The sequence below is a fragment of the Zingiber officinale genome, chromosome 1A (assembly GCF_018446385.1).
Source record: "Zingiber officinale cultivar Zhangliang chromosome 1A, Zo_v1.1, whole genome shotgun sequence".
Classification (NCBI taxonomy): Eukaryota; Viridiplantae; Streptophyta; class Magnoliopsida; order Zingiberales; family Zingiberaceae; genus Zingiber; species Zingiber officinale.
In genome coordinates this window covers 141,235,628-141,255,770 of record NC_055987.1, presented here as the reverse complement: position 1 = coordinate 141,255,770, position 20,143 = coordinate 141,235,628, and the positions used below count along the sequence as shown (strand labels likewise).

The 20,143-nt window shown below is 36.3% G+C and overlaps 2 protein-coding genes across 4 annotated transcripts; both read right to left on the bottom strand.

Moving 5' to 3' along the window:
* Positions 1-69: 69 nt before the first annotated feature.
* LOC122036213 (cadmium-induced protein AS8-like) lies at positions 70-3,061 on the bottom strand. 3 transcript variants are annotated; one of them, XM_042595484.1, is made up of 3 exons: positions 2,839-3,045; positions 1,064-1,310; positions 70-561 (listed from the first exon to the last, which is right to left on the bottom strand). In XM_042595484.1, exons 1-3 carry the CDS (start codon positions 2,887-2,889, stop codon positions 284-286), a joined length of 576 nt encoding a protein of 191 aa, XP_042451418.1. In that variant the 5' UTR covers positions 2,890-3,045; the 3' UTR covers positions 70-283. The 3 variants fall into 3 exon arrangements, with proteins under 3 accessions (XP_042451418.1, XP_042451425.1, XP_042451429.1); XM_042595491.1 differs by having other exon boundaries at positions 2,881-3,045; XM_042595495.1 differs by lacking the exon at positions 1,064-1,310 and having other exon boundaries at positions 2,881-3,061.
* Positions 3,062-4,766: 1,705 nt separating this feature from the next.
* LOC122036206 (cadmium-induced protein AS8-like) lies at positions 4,767-15,864 on the bottom strand. The gene is made up of 4 exons (XM_042595472.1): positions 15,618-15,864; positions 5,617-5,884; positions 5,243-5,250; positions 4,767-5,095 (listed from the first exon to the last, which is right to left on the bottom strand). Exons 1-4 carry the CDS (start codon positions 15,666-15,668, stop codon positions 4,856-4,858), a joined length of 567 nt encoding a protein of 188 aa, XP_042451406.1. The 5' UTR covers positions 15,669-15,864; the 3' UTR covers positions 4,767-4,855.
* Positions 15,865-20,143: the final 4,279 nt, after the last annotated feature.

Genomic DNA, 20,143 nt, shown 5'->3' with positions numbered 1-20,143 from the left:
CTTGAAATAGGAAACAATGAACATGCATAACACATGCTTAAAAAACAGCTGAATTGCATCAATCTAAACTAAAAAAAAAATAATAGATGTTTCTGTGCTTAATTTATTAAAGACTTCAGAATTTTGTAGGTCTAAATATCTACAAATTAAGAAGGGAAATTGATGGAACATGTAGCTCCATCTTGAATTTTGCTGCCTCTACACTTAAAAATTTTCATACAAATTAGCCTTGTATACCAAAGAAGAAGCTCACACATCCAAAGATTGAACACTTGCAATCTGCTTATTGATCCTTTGGAGGCTGCCAGACATTCTGTTTGAAGGCTTCTAAACACTCTAAAGTAGACTGAATCTTCTTTGATACTACAGTGTTAAGTTTGTTTAACTCAGTTCCCTGCACATGAATATTTGACTTGAGCTTCGAGAGCCTCCAGCTAGTTTCTTTCCTCAAAAAAGATATATGAGGTGCAACAAAGTTCAAACTATCCTCTGTGACGCCCTTCATGGCGATAAATGTGGAAGACTTTGCCATGTCGAAAGGAGCAGCCTTTGTTGTAGTAGCTGAAAACATTCCTCATCATACATTTCTAGTCCATGTCAAGTATTCATTCTTATCTTTCGTAACTTATGTCATGAATTAAACAAGTTCCAATTGGATAGAAGATTACTGCATCAGTTATAAAACATAATGTGGAATCGACATCTCAGATATTGTTCCTGTTCTACACTGATTGTTAAGTTACTAGGGAGGCCTTGAGAACAAATTGCTATTCTATGTTTGGTTAATGTATCGATTCCAAGATCATTTACTAGTAGAGAAAATATTGTTACCAAAGGCTACCATGACCTATCGACTATTACTATTCTTACCTATCCAAAGTGATAGATTACAACATTGAACAAACTAGCATAAAAAAGATGCACAAAATGGGTATAGGTTAGTTCTGTGGTGGGGGTTATTCGCTTCCTAACCAAAAGATTGATGGATGTTTAGTACTGTAAAGATATAAAATGATAAGGGGGTAGTCACACTTAGGAAAACAAGACAAGGATAGAGACATACCATTGTATAGGATTTGAAAAAGGTCATTGCGGGGAAGGCCAACATCGATACCGGCCAGAGTAATGCCCACGCTGAATCCTACACCACAGCCTGCCCCGACATATCCAATGACCTCAGGACCAAAACCAGGACCCCATCCCACGCCACATCCCACACCTATGCCCATTCCCCAAAATGTGCCAATAGTGGGGTGTACAGGATTCCATCTCTTATACCTCCTGAAGAGCCCTTTAATTATCATAAGAAGCTGCAGGAAGAGTCAATTATTTGATGCTCGTCTTTCAAATAAAGAACCACAAAGGTGAGACATGATATTAATACTTTAGTTAGGAGGAATCAAGTATACATGATAAGTCACTGACATGATCTATCTGAGAAGAAATAGTTATATATAATAACTGACATGGTCCAACTAAAGGTTCGATGTATGGATATGGAATTAGTTTGCAGCAATCAAAACTAATTGAGTTCCACCAAATTTATACTCATGATCAACAAATTTAACCAATATTGAGGCTAAGCTTGATTGACTTAAATGTATTACTCTTTCCTTCCCAGTTTAGGCCCTTTTATGCCTCTTTTTTATTTATTTGGTGATGATTTTGTTTGAATAAGAAGGATGCAAAGATTAACTAACTCATACCATGGCTTAAGTATATGCCATTTTATTATAGGGGTGCGGATAATTCACATGGATGTTTTTACACCTGTGTAAACACAAATTAATCCAAACACACAACCATGAGCTCCAGAGACATCATCTTTGGCACATTGCTTCACCTCAGATTGTGCAAGGACAACTAGAAACCTGAGTATAGAATCCATAAAAAAAGCCTTTGCAGACAATCTGTACAGGCTACCAATCGAAGGCACTGATTGACATCCAAAATGAAAACCACATAACAGTGATGTTCATCAGGGATAATATAGCAAGAAGAAAACCATGTTTCATATGGTAAAATTTCTCCCATATTATAAGATTAAAGGGGAAGCTCCATCATCATTCTCTCCGTCATAAAACATATCATTAGAAACTGGGGCAATACAAAAAAATTTCCCACTCTAAGCAATTAGCTACAGTTACCCTTCTTCAAAATATATAAGATTCCAATGTGTACACAAACGACAAACAAATTCCACCAGTATATCAGAGAAGTCTTCTGGAGAAGTAATCTATCTTAATATACCACTTCGTAAATGATCAAAAACTACAGTCTTACAGAGCAAGAATATTTTTTTTTCAAAAAGAATTTGCAATTTCGGCAAAGTACTTGTAACATTAGAAAGCTGGTAATCTGGTATCAATCTTACCACTGGCACAAACTCATACATATGAGATGATTCCCAAATCTGAACTCAATGACATAAGGTTATAAATATGACATAACAATATAAATAATAAGGGATAATTTACTTAAAAATAACAATTATAAACAGAATAATCAATGTTAAGACAGAACAACACAAATCTGTGTTAAGAAGAAAACACAAACTCGATGAGAAGGTTGTTAAAGGATAGGACATTATTCATTCCCCATTGACCTCAAAGAATTAGGAATCGTGATATAACTATCATCTATACATTCCCCATTTGTATTATTAGTATCCTTCATCTGTAATAGTAATGGTTGTAGCAAAGGGAACTGGTAAAAATGTATTATCACAGGCTAAAAAAGTAATCTTGGAACGATTGAGATAAAACACGGATGCGGTTCACCTCATAGGAAAGAACAAATCAGGGTGAAGAAGAGAAGCAAGAGGGATCTACTGCTCACCAGACTTAGATCGACATGGAGACCTCTATCCTTGGATCGTACCTGGGTCATGCGAGAGAGTACTTGCGATTCCACAACGATTCTTCTTGGGGCAGTAAAACCCTAGTTCGAGATGCCCTCGCGGGTCACGCGTCGGCGTTGCTCGTTTACTCCCTTCTCCTTTCATCAGTTCACTTTTACAATTCTGCCCTCGCATCTTTCAACTGCGGGATGCTAGCTTCGAGATCACTCACCATTAGCATTTCTCGAATTTTCATATCACTAAATCGATGGTCCATATTTAATATTATTTGATTTAATATTTTTTAAATATGAATTTAGTTATCCTTACCGGTATGATGCAAAGGTTAATAACATCGTTAAAATTTTGGATGAATTTTTTTTTAAATTCTAACTTGCCACATTAATATTATAAAAATTTATTAAAATATTCTCAATCGTTAAAGTTTTGAGTGAGTTTTTTTTTTTATAATTCTCTCCACATATAATTGCATGACTCCATGTATATTACATCAATTTCAATACAAATCTATCATTCTCTTCCCAATTAAAAAAAACCTGCATATAATTTTTTTCATTTAATATCTTTATATAATTTTCATTTGATATTTTAATTAATTATAATCTTTAATTTAATTTATTTATAATTAACAATTAATAAATTAATTAATTTTTAATTTTTAATTTAATATAGTTTATCATTTTCTTTAATATTTAATTATTTTATTAATTTAATTTAATTTAATTATAATCATTTTTATATTTTTTTAACTTATCTCAAATATATTTATTTTAAAAAAATATATAATTTTAATTATTACTAATTATTTATAAATTGAAATATTATAATTAACTTATCAAATAATTTATTTTTAAATTATTTAAAAATGATCAATCATGTGCATTAATTATTGACTTCACCTTCAAAAGAAAAAACAGATTTGAAAATTCAAACTTATTCTTAATTTAAAATCTCAACCTCATCTACACAATTATAAAAAAATTTTAATGAAAATTTTAAATTTTACAAACGACAAAATTTGGATGTCATGATTCGATGCTCGTTTAGAATATGTGCCGTTGCTGAATTTAATGAAAAAATTTAAGTTGCATGGTCGGAGGCCAAAGTACTCATAGATAGAAAAAGCCCGTGATTCAGTGTCTTATAAGGATAACGATGAGGCAGAGTCTATTGTTAAAACCTTATTATAGTATTTTTATGATCCACCTTGCAGATCAATGTAAAACTTATATAAGATGAGACTCATCGCCTTCTAGATAGAAGGTAAGAATGGACACTTGCATTATTAAAAAACAAAAATTAATATTGATCTAAATTACATATTCTTTAAATTAATTAATTAATTAACTATTTACTTCAAAAAAATTTTTTTTTTAAATAAATCTATTAAAAATATATATATTTATATATTATTTAAATTCTGCACTCACTGTTTAGTGTACTCTTTAAATCCGTAAACTAATTTTTATGATAATTTTTAACAATCAAGAGTTGAATCCAGGAGTCCAGGAATGAACATACAAAACATAGAAGAAGAATAAAAAGCATTAACTAATCTAATAAAAGTTAAGTTAATTAATTTGAATAATCATTAGAGGAAAAAGATTAAAAAAAGACTATACAATCTATATGTAAATGACAATTTCAAGTGCACAAAAAGGATTCATACTAAAATTAATTTTAAGAAAATTGTTTAATAGAATTAAAAAAAAACTTGAAATAGGAAACAATGAACATGCATAACACATGCTTAAAAAACAGCTGAATTGCATCAATCTAAACTAAAAAAAAAATAATAGATGTTTCTGTGCTTAATTTATTAAAGACTTCAGAATTTTGTAGGTCTAAATATCTACAAATTAAGAAGGGAAATTGATGGAACATGTAGCTCCATCTTGAATTTAGCTGCCTCTACACTTAAAATTTTCATACAAATTAGCCTTGTATACCAAAGAAGAAGCTCACACATCCAAAGATTGAACACTTGCAATCTGCTTATTGATCCTTTGGAGGCTGCCAGACATTCTGTTTGAAGGCTTCTAAACACTCTAAAGTAGACTGAATCTTCTTTGATACTACAGTGTTAAGTTTGTTTAACTCAGTTCCCTGCACATGAATATTTGACTTGAGCTTCGAGAGCCTCCAGCTAGTTTCTTTCCTCAAAAAAGATATATGAGGTGCAACAAAGTTCAAACTATCCTCTGCGACGCCCTTCATGACGATAAATGTGGAAGACTTTTGCCATGTCGAAAGGAGCAGCCTTTGTTGTAGTAGCTAAAACATCCGTCATCATACATTTCTAGTCCATATGTCAAGTATCCATTCTTATCTTTCATAACTTATGCCATGAATTAAACAAGTTCCAATTGGATAGAAGATTACTGCAGCAGCTATAAAACATAATGTGGAGTCGACATCTCAGATATTGTTCCTAATCTACACTGATTGTTAAGTTACTAGGGAGGCCTTGAGAACAAATTGCTATTCTATGTTTGGTTAATGTATCAATTCCAAGATCATTTACTAGTAGAGAAAATATTGTTACCAAAGGCTACCATGACCTATCGACTATTACCATTCTTACATATCCAAAGTGATAGATTACAACATTGAACATACTAGCATAAAAAAGATGCACAAAATGGGTATAGGTTAGTTCTGTGGTGGGGGTTATTCGCTTCCTAACCAAAAGATTGATGGATGTTTAGTACTGTAAAGATATAAAATGATAAGGGGGTAGTCACACTTAGGAAAACAAGACAAGGATAGAGACATACCATTGTATAGGATTTGAAAAAGGTCATTGCGGGGAAGGCCAACACCGATACCAGCCAGAGTAATGCCCACGCTGAATCCTACACCACAGTCTGCTCCGACATATCCAATGACCTCAGGACTAAAACCAGGACCCCATCCCACGCCACATCCCACACCTATGCCCATTCCCCAAAATGTGCCAATAGTGGGGTGTACAGGATTCCATCTCTCATACCTCCTGAAGAGCCCTTTAATTATCATAAGAAGCTGCAGGAAGAGTCAATTATTTGATGCTCGTCTTGTTGGGCGTTATACTTGGCAGACGAAAGGGTTCGTCCCTTTCCCTGCCGCAAACAGCAGTTTGCTGGAAACCCCAAGGAGACGAAGGGGCGTCCTTTTCCCTTCGTCTTCTTCAGCCTTCTTATAAAAGGCGTCCAAGGCAATCAGAGAGGGCAGAGGTTGATGCAAAGGTAATCAGCGAGTAGAGGCGTGAGGTGATCAGTGAGCAAAGAGAGAACGGCTAAGGACGGGATTTGGTTTGTGGAAGAGTCCGAGAAGGTTCCGTGTGGTGATCTTTTCAGCGACAGCAGCAGCGACGTCTCCGGCGGTTCATCGGCGACTTCATCGATCGGTGTCTTCGGTTGCGGTTCTTCGGGAGATCAATGTGAGTGTTTATGATTTCCGCATTATTATTTTAATTACTTCGAACAGCGTGTATTTTTTGTTTGAATCGATTGTTCAATCGATTCAAATATTTGAATCGATTGAATAAAGAATTGAATCGATTCAATTGACGGCAAGTGCTTTGTTGAATCGATTCGTCAATCGATTTAAAATCATGCACAGTAATATTTTCGATATTTGAATCGATTCATTTCAAAATCTGAATCGATTAAAGATCGAATGAAAAAGGAATGAACAGTGCTTGTATTTGACGAAGCACAGTGCGGCATGCAAATTTTTTTTATTTTTGAATCGATTCAATTACGAATTTGAATCGATTAAATATATAAAAAAAAAAAAAAACGTGTAAGAAAAAAAAGGGGCATGCACACTTTTTTTTTCCGAACAGATGGTATATTTGATTAAATATTTTTATTAATTAATTAAATACATATAGTAAATGTGTTATTAATTAATAAATAAATATTTAATTAAATTATGGTTCAATTTACAGGAAATAGAACCCTACCAACTTGATCAATCAAACTCAGGTCTAGTTTAAATTATTAATTGATTTAGGCAGACCAATTTGATTCAATGATACCTAAAGCTGGTTTAAATTATTTGTTGGTTTAACCAGTCCGGTTTATTATTGAATTAATTGGGTATTCTTGATTACAGAAGTTGGGCTGATCAAATATGACCGGATTAGTTCCGTTGTGTCAAATTTGATCAAAAACATTGGATTTGTTCTAATGAGTCAGACTTAATTCAATGGGCAATTGAATAAATCAAACGGACCTGAGTTTGATTAATAAGTCTGTGATTGACTCAAATGGGCTTAAACGAAAACAGAACATAGGTCCAATTAGATTAGTTCTAATAAGGACAATAGATTAAGCTTAAGATTCGGATTTATGATCGACCAATCCAATGTGTCAGTCACATAAGACTCCCCAAAATAAGGAAATTTGTTTTTCTTAATTGCTTGTGTATACTGTATATTTTGTTCTATATGTGGGAATTGAATTTGACCGGTTTTGTACTGGTCAGTCGGTTTTGTACTGACATCATGTTTTTCAATTCCAGATACAAAGAACGATATACACGATGACTGGTCGCTATGAACGACAACATGAGCTGTGGGAGGAGATCAAGAAGCTGGAATATGACCTGGATCACGGAGTCGGTAGGCTTATTGGTCGGCTCGATTGGTTGTTCTGGAATCTCGAGCAAGAAGGGTATCCCGTTTAGGAAACAGAAAGAAGATTTTCTCTGGTTTATTCATTATCGGAACATCTGAGGCAGATAGCATTCCAACTTTGGGATGATTCTGATGGGCACATCTCATACTCAGAGATGTGCAGACAGCTACTTCATCTGCAATGGGGTCCTGATGAATCTGAAGAAGATCCAGAAATAGAATCTGAAGATTTAGAGGAGGATCCAAATTCTGTAGAATCTGAAGATGATCCTGAAATGAACCTTGAAGAATTTGAAGAGGATCCAGAAATGGATCCTGAAGATTCTGAGGAAGATCCAAAGATGGATTCCGAGGACGATCCAGAGATGGATCCTGAGGAGGATCTAGAGATGGATCCCGAAGGATCAGAGGAGGATCCTCAGGAGTGTGTAGAAGATCCAGAGATGGAGCTGATGGATACATCTGAGGCTGATCCACCTATCATAGAATCTGGGAGAAATGAGATGCAATTACCCACTGCTCTAGCATTTATCCTAGTGGGAGTAGTGCTAGCTTATCTAGTTTATTAGTGTTCTGTTACTGTCGTTATGTACGAACAGTGTTAGCTCATCTAGTTTTTGAGTCATGTAATAATTTCTATTGGTTTGTACGAACAGAATTATATAATAAAAGTTATGTTATATGTTAACTAACTTGGAAATGATTAGTTCATTTCATGATATGATTAGTTCATATAAATATGATTCGTTCATATAAAATGATTTGTTCATTAGTTGGGATATGTGTAATATAATTGATCAGTGTTGATTAGATTAGAACATACAAATGATGAGTGGAAACAATGTTATCACTTGATTTTGTAAACTAACTCTAATTTACACTGAGTCAATAAATAGTTGCACATATATGAATTACACTGAAATAATAAATAATTTGTTTATTTATGTAGATCATGGCAACTAAAAACATCATAGCTGAACTCAATAAGGGTGAGAAATTATATGGGGATAACTACAAAATCTGGCACCTCAAGATACAATATGTTCTTGAGGAACAAGAAGTTCTGGAGGCTGTAAACCAAATCATGGAGGAACCGGTTGAGGGTTCCACAGCACAGCACAGACGTGACCTTGATGCCTATAAGGCATGGAAAAGGAAGGACTCCATTGCTAAGGGTATATTGATTAGTTCAATGGTGGATGACCTGGTATTTGAGTATGAGCCATTACCATCGGCTCATGCTGTCTGGGTAGCCCTTAGAGAGAAGTACAGTGGAGTCAGTCTGAGTAAGCTCCGTCAGCTAACTATCAAGTTTGATAGTTGTAAGAAGCGCTCGAATGTTACCATGGCCCAACATCTCAGGGAGATGGGTAACATGATTCGAGAGCTGAAGACTGCAGGTTATACGTTGACCGATGAACAACAGGTTCAGGCAGTTATCCGTTCCCTTCCTGATTCTTGGGAAACGATGAAACAGAATCTGACCCATAGTGAGAGTATCAAGACTTTCACTGATGTCTCACGCCATGTGGAACTTGAGGCGGAGAGGATTGAATCCGCAAGGATTTCGGGTCAAGCTTTTGTAGCTAAAGGTTCTGGTTCCAAGAATAAGAACAAGTGGTTCAAGAAAGGAAAGGGGAAAGGAAAGGAGGTTAATGTTGTTGCTGCGAAAAACCAAATCAAGAAAAAAAGAAAGAAAAATGGACAAAAACCTAGGAGCAAGTTGACCTGCTTCAACTGTGGCAAGAAGGGTCATTTTGCTCGGGATTGTACTGAGCCTAAAAAGGTAAATCCATTTTTGTCTTCTTTCCACGAGCAATATATTGCAAGTACAGTGTTGTTAGCTGATTCGTATCCTTTGTGGATTGTAGATTCAGGAGCAACGAACCACGTAGCTCGTGATCGAGCTACATATGTGGAGTACCGTCGGGTACCAGCTGGCAACAAATTGATATATATAGGAAACAATGCAAGAATAGAAGTCAAAGGAATTGGCACTTGCAAGCTCAACCTACGTGGTGGAGGCACCTTGTTTCTACATGATGTCCTATACGCTCCTGAGATTCGACGGAATCTGGTTTCCGTTATTTGTCTTCTTGATTTAGGTTACAATGTAAATTTTTATAGCCGTTGTGTGGAACTTCGAATTAACTCTGTGTTAATTGGATATGGTTATGTAACAAATGGTTTTATGGTTCTTGATGTACAACCAAATAATAATAGTTGTTTTTCAAACATTGCTCTTACTAGTAATGCTAATGTTAATGTTAATGATGAAATTTGGCATGCTAGATTGGGACATATAGGACAAGAACAAATGAATAGATTAGCTAAGGAGGGCCTCTTAGGCACTCATGCTAAGATTAACTTGTCTATATGTGAGCATTGTCTTGCTGGAAAGACGACTAAGAAATCATTTGGTAAGGCTATTAGGGCCGAATCACCATTGCAATTAATTCATTCGGATATTTGTGGTCCAATGAATGTGAAGGCTAGAAATGGGAGTTCTTATTTCATTACATTTATCGATGACTTCACACGTTTTGGTCATGTGTATTTGATTTCTCACAAATCTGAAGCATTGGATTGCTTTATTCGTTACTTAAACGAAGTTGAGAATCAATTGGAACGTAAGGTTAAAACCTTGCGCACTGACCGTGGAGGAGAATATTTGTCTAATCAGTTCAAGACAATGTGTAATGAGAAAGGGATTATTAGACAGCTAACTGTCCCTGGAACTCCACAGTAAAATGGGGTTGCTGAAAGAAGAAATAGGACTCTTCTTGAAATTGTTAGGTCTATGATTGCACAGGCTAATTTTCCAATCTCCTATTGGGGAGATGCATTATTAGTTGCGGCCTATATACTTAACAAAGTGCCTTCAAAGTCAGTTCCATCTACCCCACATGAACGTTGGACAGGCAGAAAGTCGGATTTGAGTAATCTGAGACCTTGGGGGTCAGCTGCCTATGTTCATGATAAGACTCACGAATATGGAAAATTAGGACCCAGAGGTAAGAAGTGTATCTTTATAAGGTACTCTGAGACTTCTAAGGGTTATGTTTTTATTGGTGAGCGACAAGATGGAACCATCTCTAAGATAGAGTCAAGAGATGCTACTTTTCTAGAAACTGAGTTCCCAACACGAGGTGAAGTTGATAAAACAATTCCTCTATATGAGATAGAGGAGGAGGATAATGTTCCTTTATCAACAAATCAGGAGATGCCTGAATCTAGTCAACCGAGTGGGAGTAATTTGCCACTGAATAAGTCAGTTTCTCAACAGTCTAACCTTCGAAGAAGTAGTCGTCAGATTATTCCTCGGAGAAGGTTTAATATTGAGAATGAGGCATTGATGGTTCTCCCAGTTGATGATGAGGAACCTCGAACAGTTGAGGAAGCTTTGAGAAGCTCAGTTAGAAAAGAATGGAAAATTGCAATGGATGAAGAAATGGAGTCAATGAGGAAGAATCAAGTTTGGGATTTAGTCGATCTTCCTCCGGGCCGAAGGGCTATTGGGAATAAGTGGATTCTCAAAATAAAGAGGAAAGCAGATGGATCGATTAATCGATACAAAGCTCGATTAGTTGCAAAAGGATATACCCAAATGGAGGGTATTGACTTTGAAGAGACATTCTCCCCAGTTGTAAAGTTTGTGTCAATACGTGTCATCCTAGCTATAGTAGCACACTATGACATGGAATTACATCAGATGGATGTAAAAACGGCTTTCCTTAATGATAATCTTGATAAAGAAATCTATATGGTACAACCAGAAGGTTATATTGCTGAAGGCCAAGAGAAAAGAGTATGTAGACTTCGGAAGTCTATATATGGGCTAAAGCAAGCGTCAAGACAATGGAACATAAGATTTAATGAAGTAATATTATCTTATGGTTTCGAAATGATCAATGAGGATCATTGTGTTTACCTAAGAAAGGAAAAAGGAAAGTTTGTCATTTTATCATTATATGTTGATGATATGCTAATAGCTGGAAGTGACATAAAGAGTGTGATAGAAGTCAAAAGTTGGCTTTCATCACAATTTGACATAATAGATATGGGAGAAGCAGAGTACATCTTAGGAGTGAAGATCGTTAGAGACCGATCAAAGAGGCTTTTGGGTTTGTCTCAAGAAGCTTATATCACTAAGATGCTACAACACTTCAATATGTCAGATTGCAACATTGAACAGACGCCTATTGCGAAAGGTACTGTCTTGAGCAAAAGTATGTATCCCAAGACTCCTGAGGAAATAGCCGAAATGAAGAAGAAACCATATGTCAGTGCTATTGGTAGTTTAATGTACACTATGTTGTGTACTCGTCCCGATATAAGCTATGCTGTTGGCTTAGTTAGTCGTTTCCAGTCAAACCCAGGATCGAGACACTAGAAAGCGGTGAAGAGGATATTCAGATATCTTAAAGGAACAGCTGATTATTGCCTCTGTTTCCAAGGATCAGATATAAGTCTAAGTGGCTACTCAGATGCAGATTGGGCAAAGGACCTTGATGACAGAAAATCCACATCTGGCTATGTCTTCTTGCTGAATGATGGTGCCATCTCATGGAACAGCAAGAAGCAGGCTTGTGTAGCCTTGTCGACAATGGAAGCTGAGTATGTGGCTTGTGCAGCGACTGTGCAAGAGGTTGTCTGGCTAAGAAGGTTCCTGAAGCATCTGAGGATTGCTGAGGATAGTGGGAGTCCTGTTACTGTGTGCTGTGACAGTCAAGCTGCGATAGCTTTTTCCAAGGATCCCAAATATCACAGCAAAGGCAAGCATATAGAAATTAAATATAATTTTGTAAGGGATATTGTTGACAAGAAAAAGATTATTCTTGAGTACATTCCTACACGAAATATGCTTGTTGATCCTTTTACTAAGCCATTGACTAAAGAGTCATTTCATGGGCATATGAGGTCTTTGGGACTTCGGAGAATGTAACAATTGTAAAGACATTTTGATAAATGAAAAATTCCATGATCTATTCAGTGTATATGTCTTGGTTACATTCGAATAAAAGTCTCGATAAGCATGTTGGCAGAGTGGGATTGGTCCACTCACATGGACAATCATCTCTATTTGTTAAGTACGAATAGAGGTAAGACCGTTGCTTATGGGACAGCTTTTGTAGCTGTGAATAGAGACATACCCATAAGTTAAGGTCGCCTTGATATTTGTGTCAAGATGAGATCATTTGTGTAATGATTGGAGTAAATGCACCCACCATTTACTGAATCTGTTTGAAGCCGGATTAGAATTCATATGTTGAATTCAGGATTAGACATTGGGAATGTCTAGATCGAAATCTGTACGATGTTAAAATTGGGAAAAACATGCGCTCTTTTTGGTAAAGAAAATAACATCGTAGCATGTGATTCATACCACATGTGCTATGGCGACAAGGGTTGTAGGAGAATGGATCCCTGCTTCTCTACTATGTGAGACCCTTGAGATTATAAGTTAATCTCGATTTTACCCTAAGTGACTATTTAGCTGTCTACTTGAAGTTCTGATCAGTGTCTGCTACTTTAGCATGTTTCCTATTGGCTATGGATGATTCGGTCTATGAAGCATAACTAGGAAAGCAACTGATTAGAGTGAATGGATTCTAGCTAAAAAGGAAGATTAAGATTGATTTACATTTGCGACATTTATTCACTGGTACCGGTTACATTTTTAGTTCAGTACATAAAATGTAATTATGAATAATTTGTTTGATTGGAGGTGTTGAACATACTCTTGACATATGGTCAATATAAGGGATTAGAGATGTTCATGATGATGTAAATAATTTAATCTGGGGTAAAGGCAAGTCATTTATGTCTATGATTCGTTCTATGGACATTTATGTCTCTGATTTATTCTATGGAGCAGCTAAGTAAGGTGTGACAATCTTCTTAGCAATTGAATGCTCACTGTGCTTGCTGTCGCACGAACCATTTTCCCTAATGTATGGAATGGATGTTCTGATCTGGTCTTCGTGACTTGATTCTCATAAAGTCTGTGTGACTTATTTGGTCTTTGTGACTAAATTTTGCTCTGGTCTTCGTGACTTGATCCTCATAAAGTCTTCGTGACTTATTTTGTCTTTGTGACTAATTTCGCTCCAGTCTTCGTAACTTGATCACCTTGTAGTCTATGTGACTGACATGGTCTATGTGACCATATGGATTGACTTGGACGAGTGGGAGATGTTGGGCGTTATACTTGGCAGACGAAAGGGTTCGTCCCTTTCGCTGCCGCAAACGGCAGTTTGCTGGAAACGCCAAGGAGACGAAGGGGTGTCCTTTTCCCTTCGTCTTCTTCAGCCTTCTTATAAAAGGCATCCAAGGCAATCAGAGAGGGCAGAGGTTGATGCGAAGGTAATCAGCGAGTAGAGGCGTGAGGTGATCAGTGAGCAAAGAGAGAACGGCTAGGGACGGGATTTGGTTTGTGGAAGAGTCTGAGAAGGTTCCGTGTGGTGATCTTTTCGGCGACAGCAACAGCGACGTCTCCGACGGTTCATCGGCGACTTCATCGACCGACGTCTTCGGTTGCGGTTCTTTGGGAGATCAATGTGAGTGTTTATGGTTTCCGCATTATTATTTTAATTACTTCGTTTTAGTTTTCATGCTCTCAAAACTACCAACACGTCTTTCAAATAAAGAACCACAAAGGTGAGACATGATATTAATGCTTTAGTTAGGAGGAATCAAGTATACATGATAAGTCACTGACATGATCTATCTGAGAAGAATTAGTTATATATAATAACTGACATGGTCCAACTAAAGGTTCGATGTATGGATATAGAATTAGTTTGCAGCAATCAGAACTAATTTAGTTCCACCAAATTTATACTCATGATCAACAAATTTAACCAATATTGAGGCTAAGCTTGATTGACTTAAATGTATTACTCTTTCCTTCCCAGTTTAGGCCCTTTTATGCCTCTTTTTTATTTATTTGGTGATGATTTTGTTTGAATAAGAAGGATGCAAAGATTAACTAACTCATACCATGGCTTAAGTATATGCCATTTTATTATAGGGGTGCGGATAATTCATATGGTTGTTTTTACACCTGTGTAAACACAAATTAATCCAAACACACAACCATGAGCTCCAGAGACATCATCTTTGGCACATTGCTTCACCTCAGATTGTGCAAGGACAACTAGAAACCTGAGTATAGAATCCATAAAAAAAGCCTTTGCAGACAATCTGTACAGGCAACCAATCGAAGGCACTGATTGACATCCAAAATGAAAACCACATAACAGTGATGTTCATCAGGGATAATATAGCAAGAAGAAAACCATGTTTCATATGGTAAAATTTCTCCCATATTATAAGATTAAAGGGGAAGCTCCATCATCATTCTCTCCGTCATAAAACATATCATTAGAAACTGGGGCAATACAAAAAAATTTCCCACTCTAAGCAATTAGCTACAGTTACCCTTCTTCAAAATATATAAGATTCCAATGTGTACACAAACGACAAACAAATTCCACCAGTATATCAGAGAAGTCTTCTGGAGAAGTAATCTATCTTAATATACCACTTCGTAAAAGATCAAAAACTACAGTCTTACAGAGCAAGAATATTTTTTTTTCAAAAAGAATTTGCAATTTCGGCAAAGTACTTGTAACATTAGAAAGCTGGTAATCTGGTATCAATCTTACCATGGCACAAACTCATACATATGAGATGATTCCCAAATCTGAACTCAATGACATAAGGTTATAAATATGACATAACAATATAAATAATAAGGGATAATTTACTTAAAAATAACAATTATAAACAGAATAATCAATGTTAAGACAGAACAACACAAATCTGTGTTAAGAAGAAAACACAAACTCGATGAGAAGGTTGTTAAAGGATAGGACATTATTCATTCCCCATTGACCTCAAAGAATTAGGAATCGTGATATAACTATCATCTATACATTCCCCATTTGTATTATTAGTATCCTTCATCTGTAATAGTAATGGTTGTAGCAAAGGGAACTGGTAAAAATGTATTATCACAGGCTAAAAAAGTAATCTTGGAACGATTGAGATAAAACACGGATGCGGTTCACCTCATAGGAAAGAACAAATCAGGGTGAAGAAGAGAAGCAAGAGGGATCTACTGCTCACCAGACTTAGATCGACATGGAGACCTCTATCCTTGGATCGTACCTGGGTCATGCGAGAGAGTACGCGTATCCAAAGGGGGGGATTGGCAGAGGATCCCTTGCCGCCATTCTTATCCGGGGACAGTGGTTGCCCTGGGGAGCTCAAGCATCTTCCTTTGTTTTTCTTGTTCGGTAAAACCACCCTCGATCATCCTGTATTTTCCAAATTGCCCTCCACCCTCGATTATATTATTTTTAGTAGTTTTAAAAAAAAACAGTTTAAATATGAAGATTTTTTTTATATATTTCAGATGTTTTCTAAAATTTAATTTTTTTTAGTTATTTTATAAATACTTAAATTCAAATTATTGTAATTCAATATTTTGCCTTTATGCAATTTACCTCAAATTTTATAGAGCACATTTTACCCGTGATTCTTTCATTTTATTCAAAAGATGGTGATTTATTTGGTGTATAATTATTAATAAATGCACGTAATTTATTTTGATTAATTAGCTCATTCCTTAATCTTGCATTTTAAGTTCTTTGAACTAAAATATTTTATTTATCGGCATGCCAATGCCCTCGTTGCCTTGCCAAGGCGAATAAACAAGCATATGAGCTAAATATTATATAATTCATAGATCTTAATTATTAAATAATACAAAATTTTCAATTATAATTTAAATATAACCGTTGCCCTACTTTGTTAAACGCGTTGTACACTTCAACGTAGGCAACTCATAGGCACCTAACGCACCAAGCTCTAGGAAGTTGCTCTGTACCAATCGAATAACGTTTTTATGTCATTGAGTTCTTCACTCATTGAGTCCTTCAAACTCCACAAGAACTTCATGTCGAGTGTCTACTAATAATGGCAACTCATAGGCACTTTTTTTAAAAAAAAAATCATTTCCTATAGTTTAAAGGATTCGATTTCCGTTCACGACTCCCGTCCGTAACTCTTACAAACATTCGGACACTCCGCACACCTAGTCAAGTACGAGATTGATATATATATATATATATAATTGATATGCTGCGAACCACTTCCTACAGATTCGTTCATGCCCTAGGTGCCTCTATGCATTAGAGGTGCCTTAGGTAATTTTTTTTAGCAGCATTGAAGCTTTTGGATCAAATCTAGGGGCCTCAATTTATTTTTTTTATTTTTTAAATCTTCTCTAAATCTTGAAACCCTAAATACATATATTATACCAGTGAATACTTATATATATATATATATATATATACAGAGATTGTATGATGCGGTATCTTGCTGCGGCGTTTTTGCGGCATTGCTATTGTGGCAGCCACGTCAACTAAGGCAGCCACGATTCCACGTCAACTAAAACCAAAACTCGGCCAAAACCAAAACTCTCCCGCCGCGACACTCCGCAGAAAACCCTAGCCGCCCCCGACCTCTCCCCTCTCCTTCTCCACTCTCCCGCCGCGACTACCCTCCTGCCCTAGCAGAAGCGAGTCGAGTCCCCGCGCGAAGAGAACCCCCGACCTCTCCCCCCTCCTTCTCCTCTCCTGCCGCTCTGCCGCGGGAAGAGAACCCCCCGACCTCTCCCCCTCCTCCTCTCCTGGCGCGAGCCCTAGCAGAAGCGAGTCGAGTCCCCTTCTGCCGCGCGAAGAGGCCTCTCCTACCGCAAGCCCTAGCAGAAGCGCCTCTAAGTAGCTCTTTATTGGTAACTTTTCCAATATTTATGCGAACTGTAAATGAATTATCTCTGTTTGAGTCTAAGTAGGTCTTTATTGCTCTCTAATGTTCTCTCTTTTTGTATTTCGTTAAGGTTTCTATAATGAAAGAAAATGTTGATTATTGCTTGCATTTAACAGACAAATCAGTTCTATCTGCAATTCACATTAGAAATGTTAATATCTTTCCAATCTCGTTCAAATAATCACTTTACGGTATTTGAATACTTCATTTATAGAGCCAAGGGCCACAGTCAATATGAAAATTTGCTCTGCTCCTTTAATAAACAGTATGTAGAAAAGTAAAACAAAGGATAATCAGTTACGAGTTGTAATGATGTATTGATGGTAATTCCATCAAAGATTTCTCTTTGGTTCATTTCTGTGTCATTCCAGATGAAGCACGGCACAGGCAGTCAGGGGCTATGCTAGGCACAGCCCATGAAGTCAGTAAGATGAACCTGGGCACAATTTGGGTTGTATAGATTTACACTAAAGAACAATTGTGTGTAAATACTTATTGCATCTGTTTCTGTCATGTCACTAATGGGAGAGGTAACATTTAACTTGAGATTCAAGTACTAGAAACCTAAACAGTACTATATTTAACTTATAGTTGTATTTTTTACATTCAATTCCATGTTTAACTTAGCTGATGTTCCGTTAGGAAATCATGCATCTACTATATTAGAATCACTTTTGTTTTATTCTGTTAATTGGAACAGTTTTTATTTATATCCTGTTTATGATTTGATGTTGTGTCTATATCAGAATCACCTTTGTTTTATTCTGTTAATTTAAACAGTTTTTATTTATTTATCTATTGTCAAATATAATGCGAGGGCGTCCAGAAATGGAAGAAAATAGAGTTGATGATAAGGAATTCATTCCCCAAGTTGCAGATGATCGAAAGCCAAAAATTGGAATGGAATTCTCATCTTTAGAGGATGCATATTCGTTCTATAACCAATATGCACGAGAAGCCGGATTTAGTTCAAGGAATAGCACGAGCAGGAAAAACAAAATGACAAATGAAGTCACATGGAAACAAATTGTATGCTTTAAAGAAGGACATACAGATCTAATGCGACACAATAAACATCCAAACCCTGATCAACAAATAAGGGAAAGAGCACGTGGCACAGTTAGAACGGGTTGTAAGGCAAATATTGCATTTGTCAAGAAACAGATGGGACCCGATTGGATTATCTGTAACTTTATAGAAGCTCATAATCATCCGCTCTCAACTCCATCAAAGGTGCATTTGCTTCGCTCACATCGTAGTGTTTCTGCAGCCAAAAAACCATTGACAAAATAGTTTTCAGAGGCCAATGTACCAACTTGTCAACAAATTCATTTATTGGAGATAGAGTATGGAGGCCCTGAACGGGTAGGTTGTACAGAAACTGATATTAGAAACTTTGAGAGAAATCTAAGGGATGAACAAAAGGGTATTGATGCTGAAACACTTATCGAGTTTTTTACATCTGAGCAGGAGAAGAATTCAGCTTTTTTCTTTGCCTACGAGACTGATTCAGATAACAGATTTAGTAGGTGCTTTTGGGCTGATCATGTATCAAGAAGGGCATATAGTGTATTTGGTGATGCTATTGTATTTGATACAACTTATAACACCAACAAATATGGTTTGATTTTGGCACCATTTGTAGGAGTTAATCATCATCATCAGACAATTCTTTTTGGTTGTGGGTTTTTTAGTGATGAGAAAACTGAATCTTTTGTTTGGTTGCTTACAAAGTTCTTAGAAGTCATGCCTAAAGGTGCACCAAACATTATCATCACTGATCAGGATCTTGCAATGACAAAAGCTATTGCACAGGTTTTGCCTCAAACAGTGCATCGATATTGTTTATGGCACATATTGAACAAATTCTCAGAAAAATTAGACCCTTTGACTTTTCGAAACCATTATCACAGCATAAAGAACATCATTGCAAATTCTACAACACCTGATGATTTTGAGAAGTCATGGGAAGAGACTATCAAGGAAGCTAACTTAGAGAAGAATGATTGGTTGTCCTTGATGTATGAATTCCAACATAGATGGGTGCCAGCATATTTTAGTCATGTATTTTCTGCAGGAATGTCAAGTAGCCAAAGATCTGAAGGATCACATGCATTTTTCAAGAAATATGTCTCAAATAAGAACTCATTAATGGATTTTATCACACGTTTTAATAGAGCACTGAGACACCAAAGACACAACGAGTTAGTTGTGGACCATATTGATATGAATGAGAATCCCAAAGTTAATACGACCTGGCCAATGGAAAGTCAAATGGTTAAGCTGTACACAAAAAAGAAATGGCTGGAGTTTCAAAGTGAAATGATCGAGAGTCATAGTTATTATGTGCAACAAACATTTACAGAAGTTGCCTCAGCGGTTTACCACGTGATGAAATTTCAAAGTTTCTCTTCCTCAAAATCAAGAGTGCTCATGCATGACAAACAAAGGGATTACATATCGTGTAGCTGTAGAAAATTTGAGTTTGAGGGCATTCCATGTAGACATATGTTAGCTTTTTTTCGTGTTTCATTTGTCTGATATGTATATACTCAAACGATGGACGCGATATGCAAAAGTTAGAGCAATGTATGCTTTAGGAGAGCAAAATATCATTGATGATCGAGATTCAGAAAGATATTTGATGTCGAGGCACTCGAGGTTATCCTATAAAGCTTCAGTGTTAGTTGATGATGCATCTTTGAGTACTGAGAGGACAACCTTTTTGGAGGAACAATTTGATTGTATCTATAACAAAATTCAAGAGATGTCCATTAATACAACATGCAGTGATAGAAGTCAAAGAAAAAATTCAATGG

Excerpts from the sequence above, each read along its gene's own strand:
- LOC122036213 (XM_042595484.1), bottom strand. The coding sequence starts at position 2,889 with ATGACCCAGGTACGATCCAAGGATAGAGGTCTCCATGTCGATCTAAGT. Across the intron at positions 1,311-2,838 it reads TCCATGTCGATCTAAGTCTG|CTTCTTATGATAATTAAAGG; the intron begins GTGAGCAGTAGA and ends CTCTTCCTGCAG. Across the intron at positions 562-1,063 it reads TTTTCAAATCCTATACAATG|CTACTACAACAAAGGCTGCT; the intron begins GTATGTCTCTAT and ends GAATGTTTTCAG.
- LOC122036206 (XM_042595472.1), bottom strand. The coding sequence starts at position 15,668 with ATGACCCAGGTACGATCCAAGGATAGAGGTCTCCATGTCGATCTAAGT. Across the intron at positions 5,885-15,617 it reads TCCATGTCGATCTAAGTCTG|CTTCTTATGATAATTAAAGG; the intron begins GTGAGCAGTAGA and ends CTCTTCCTGCAG.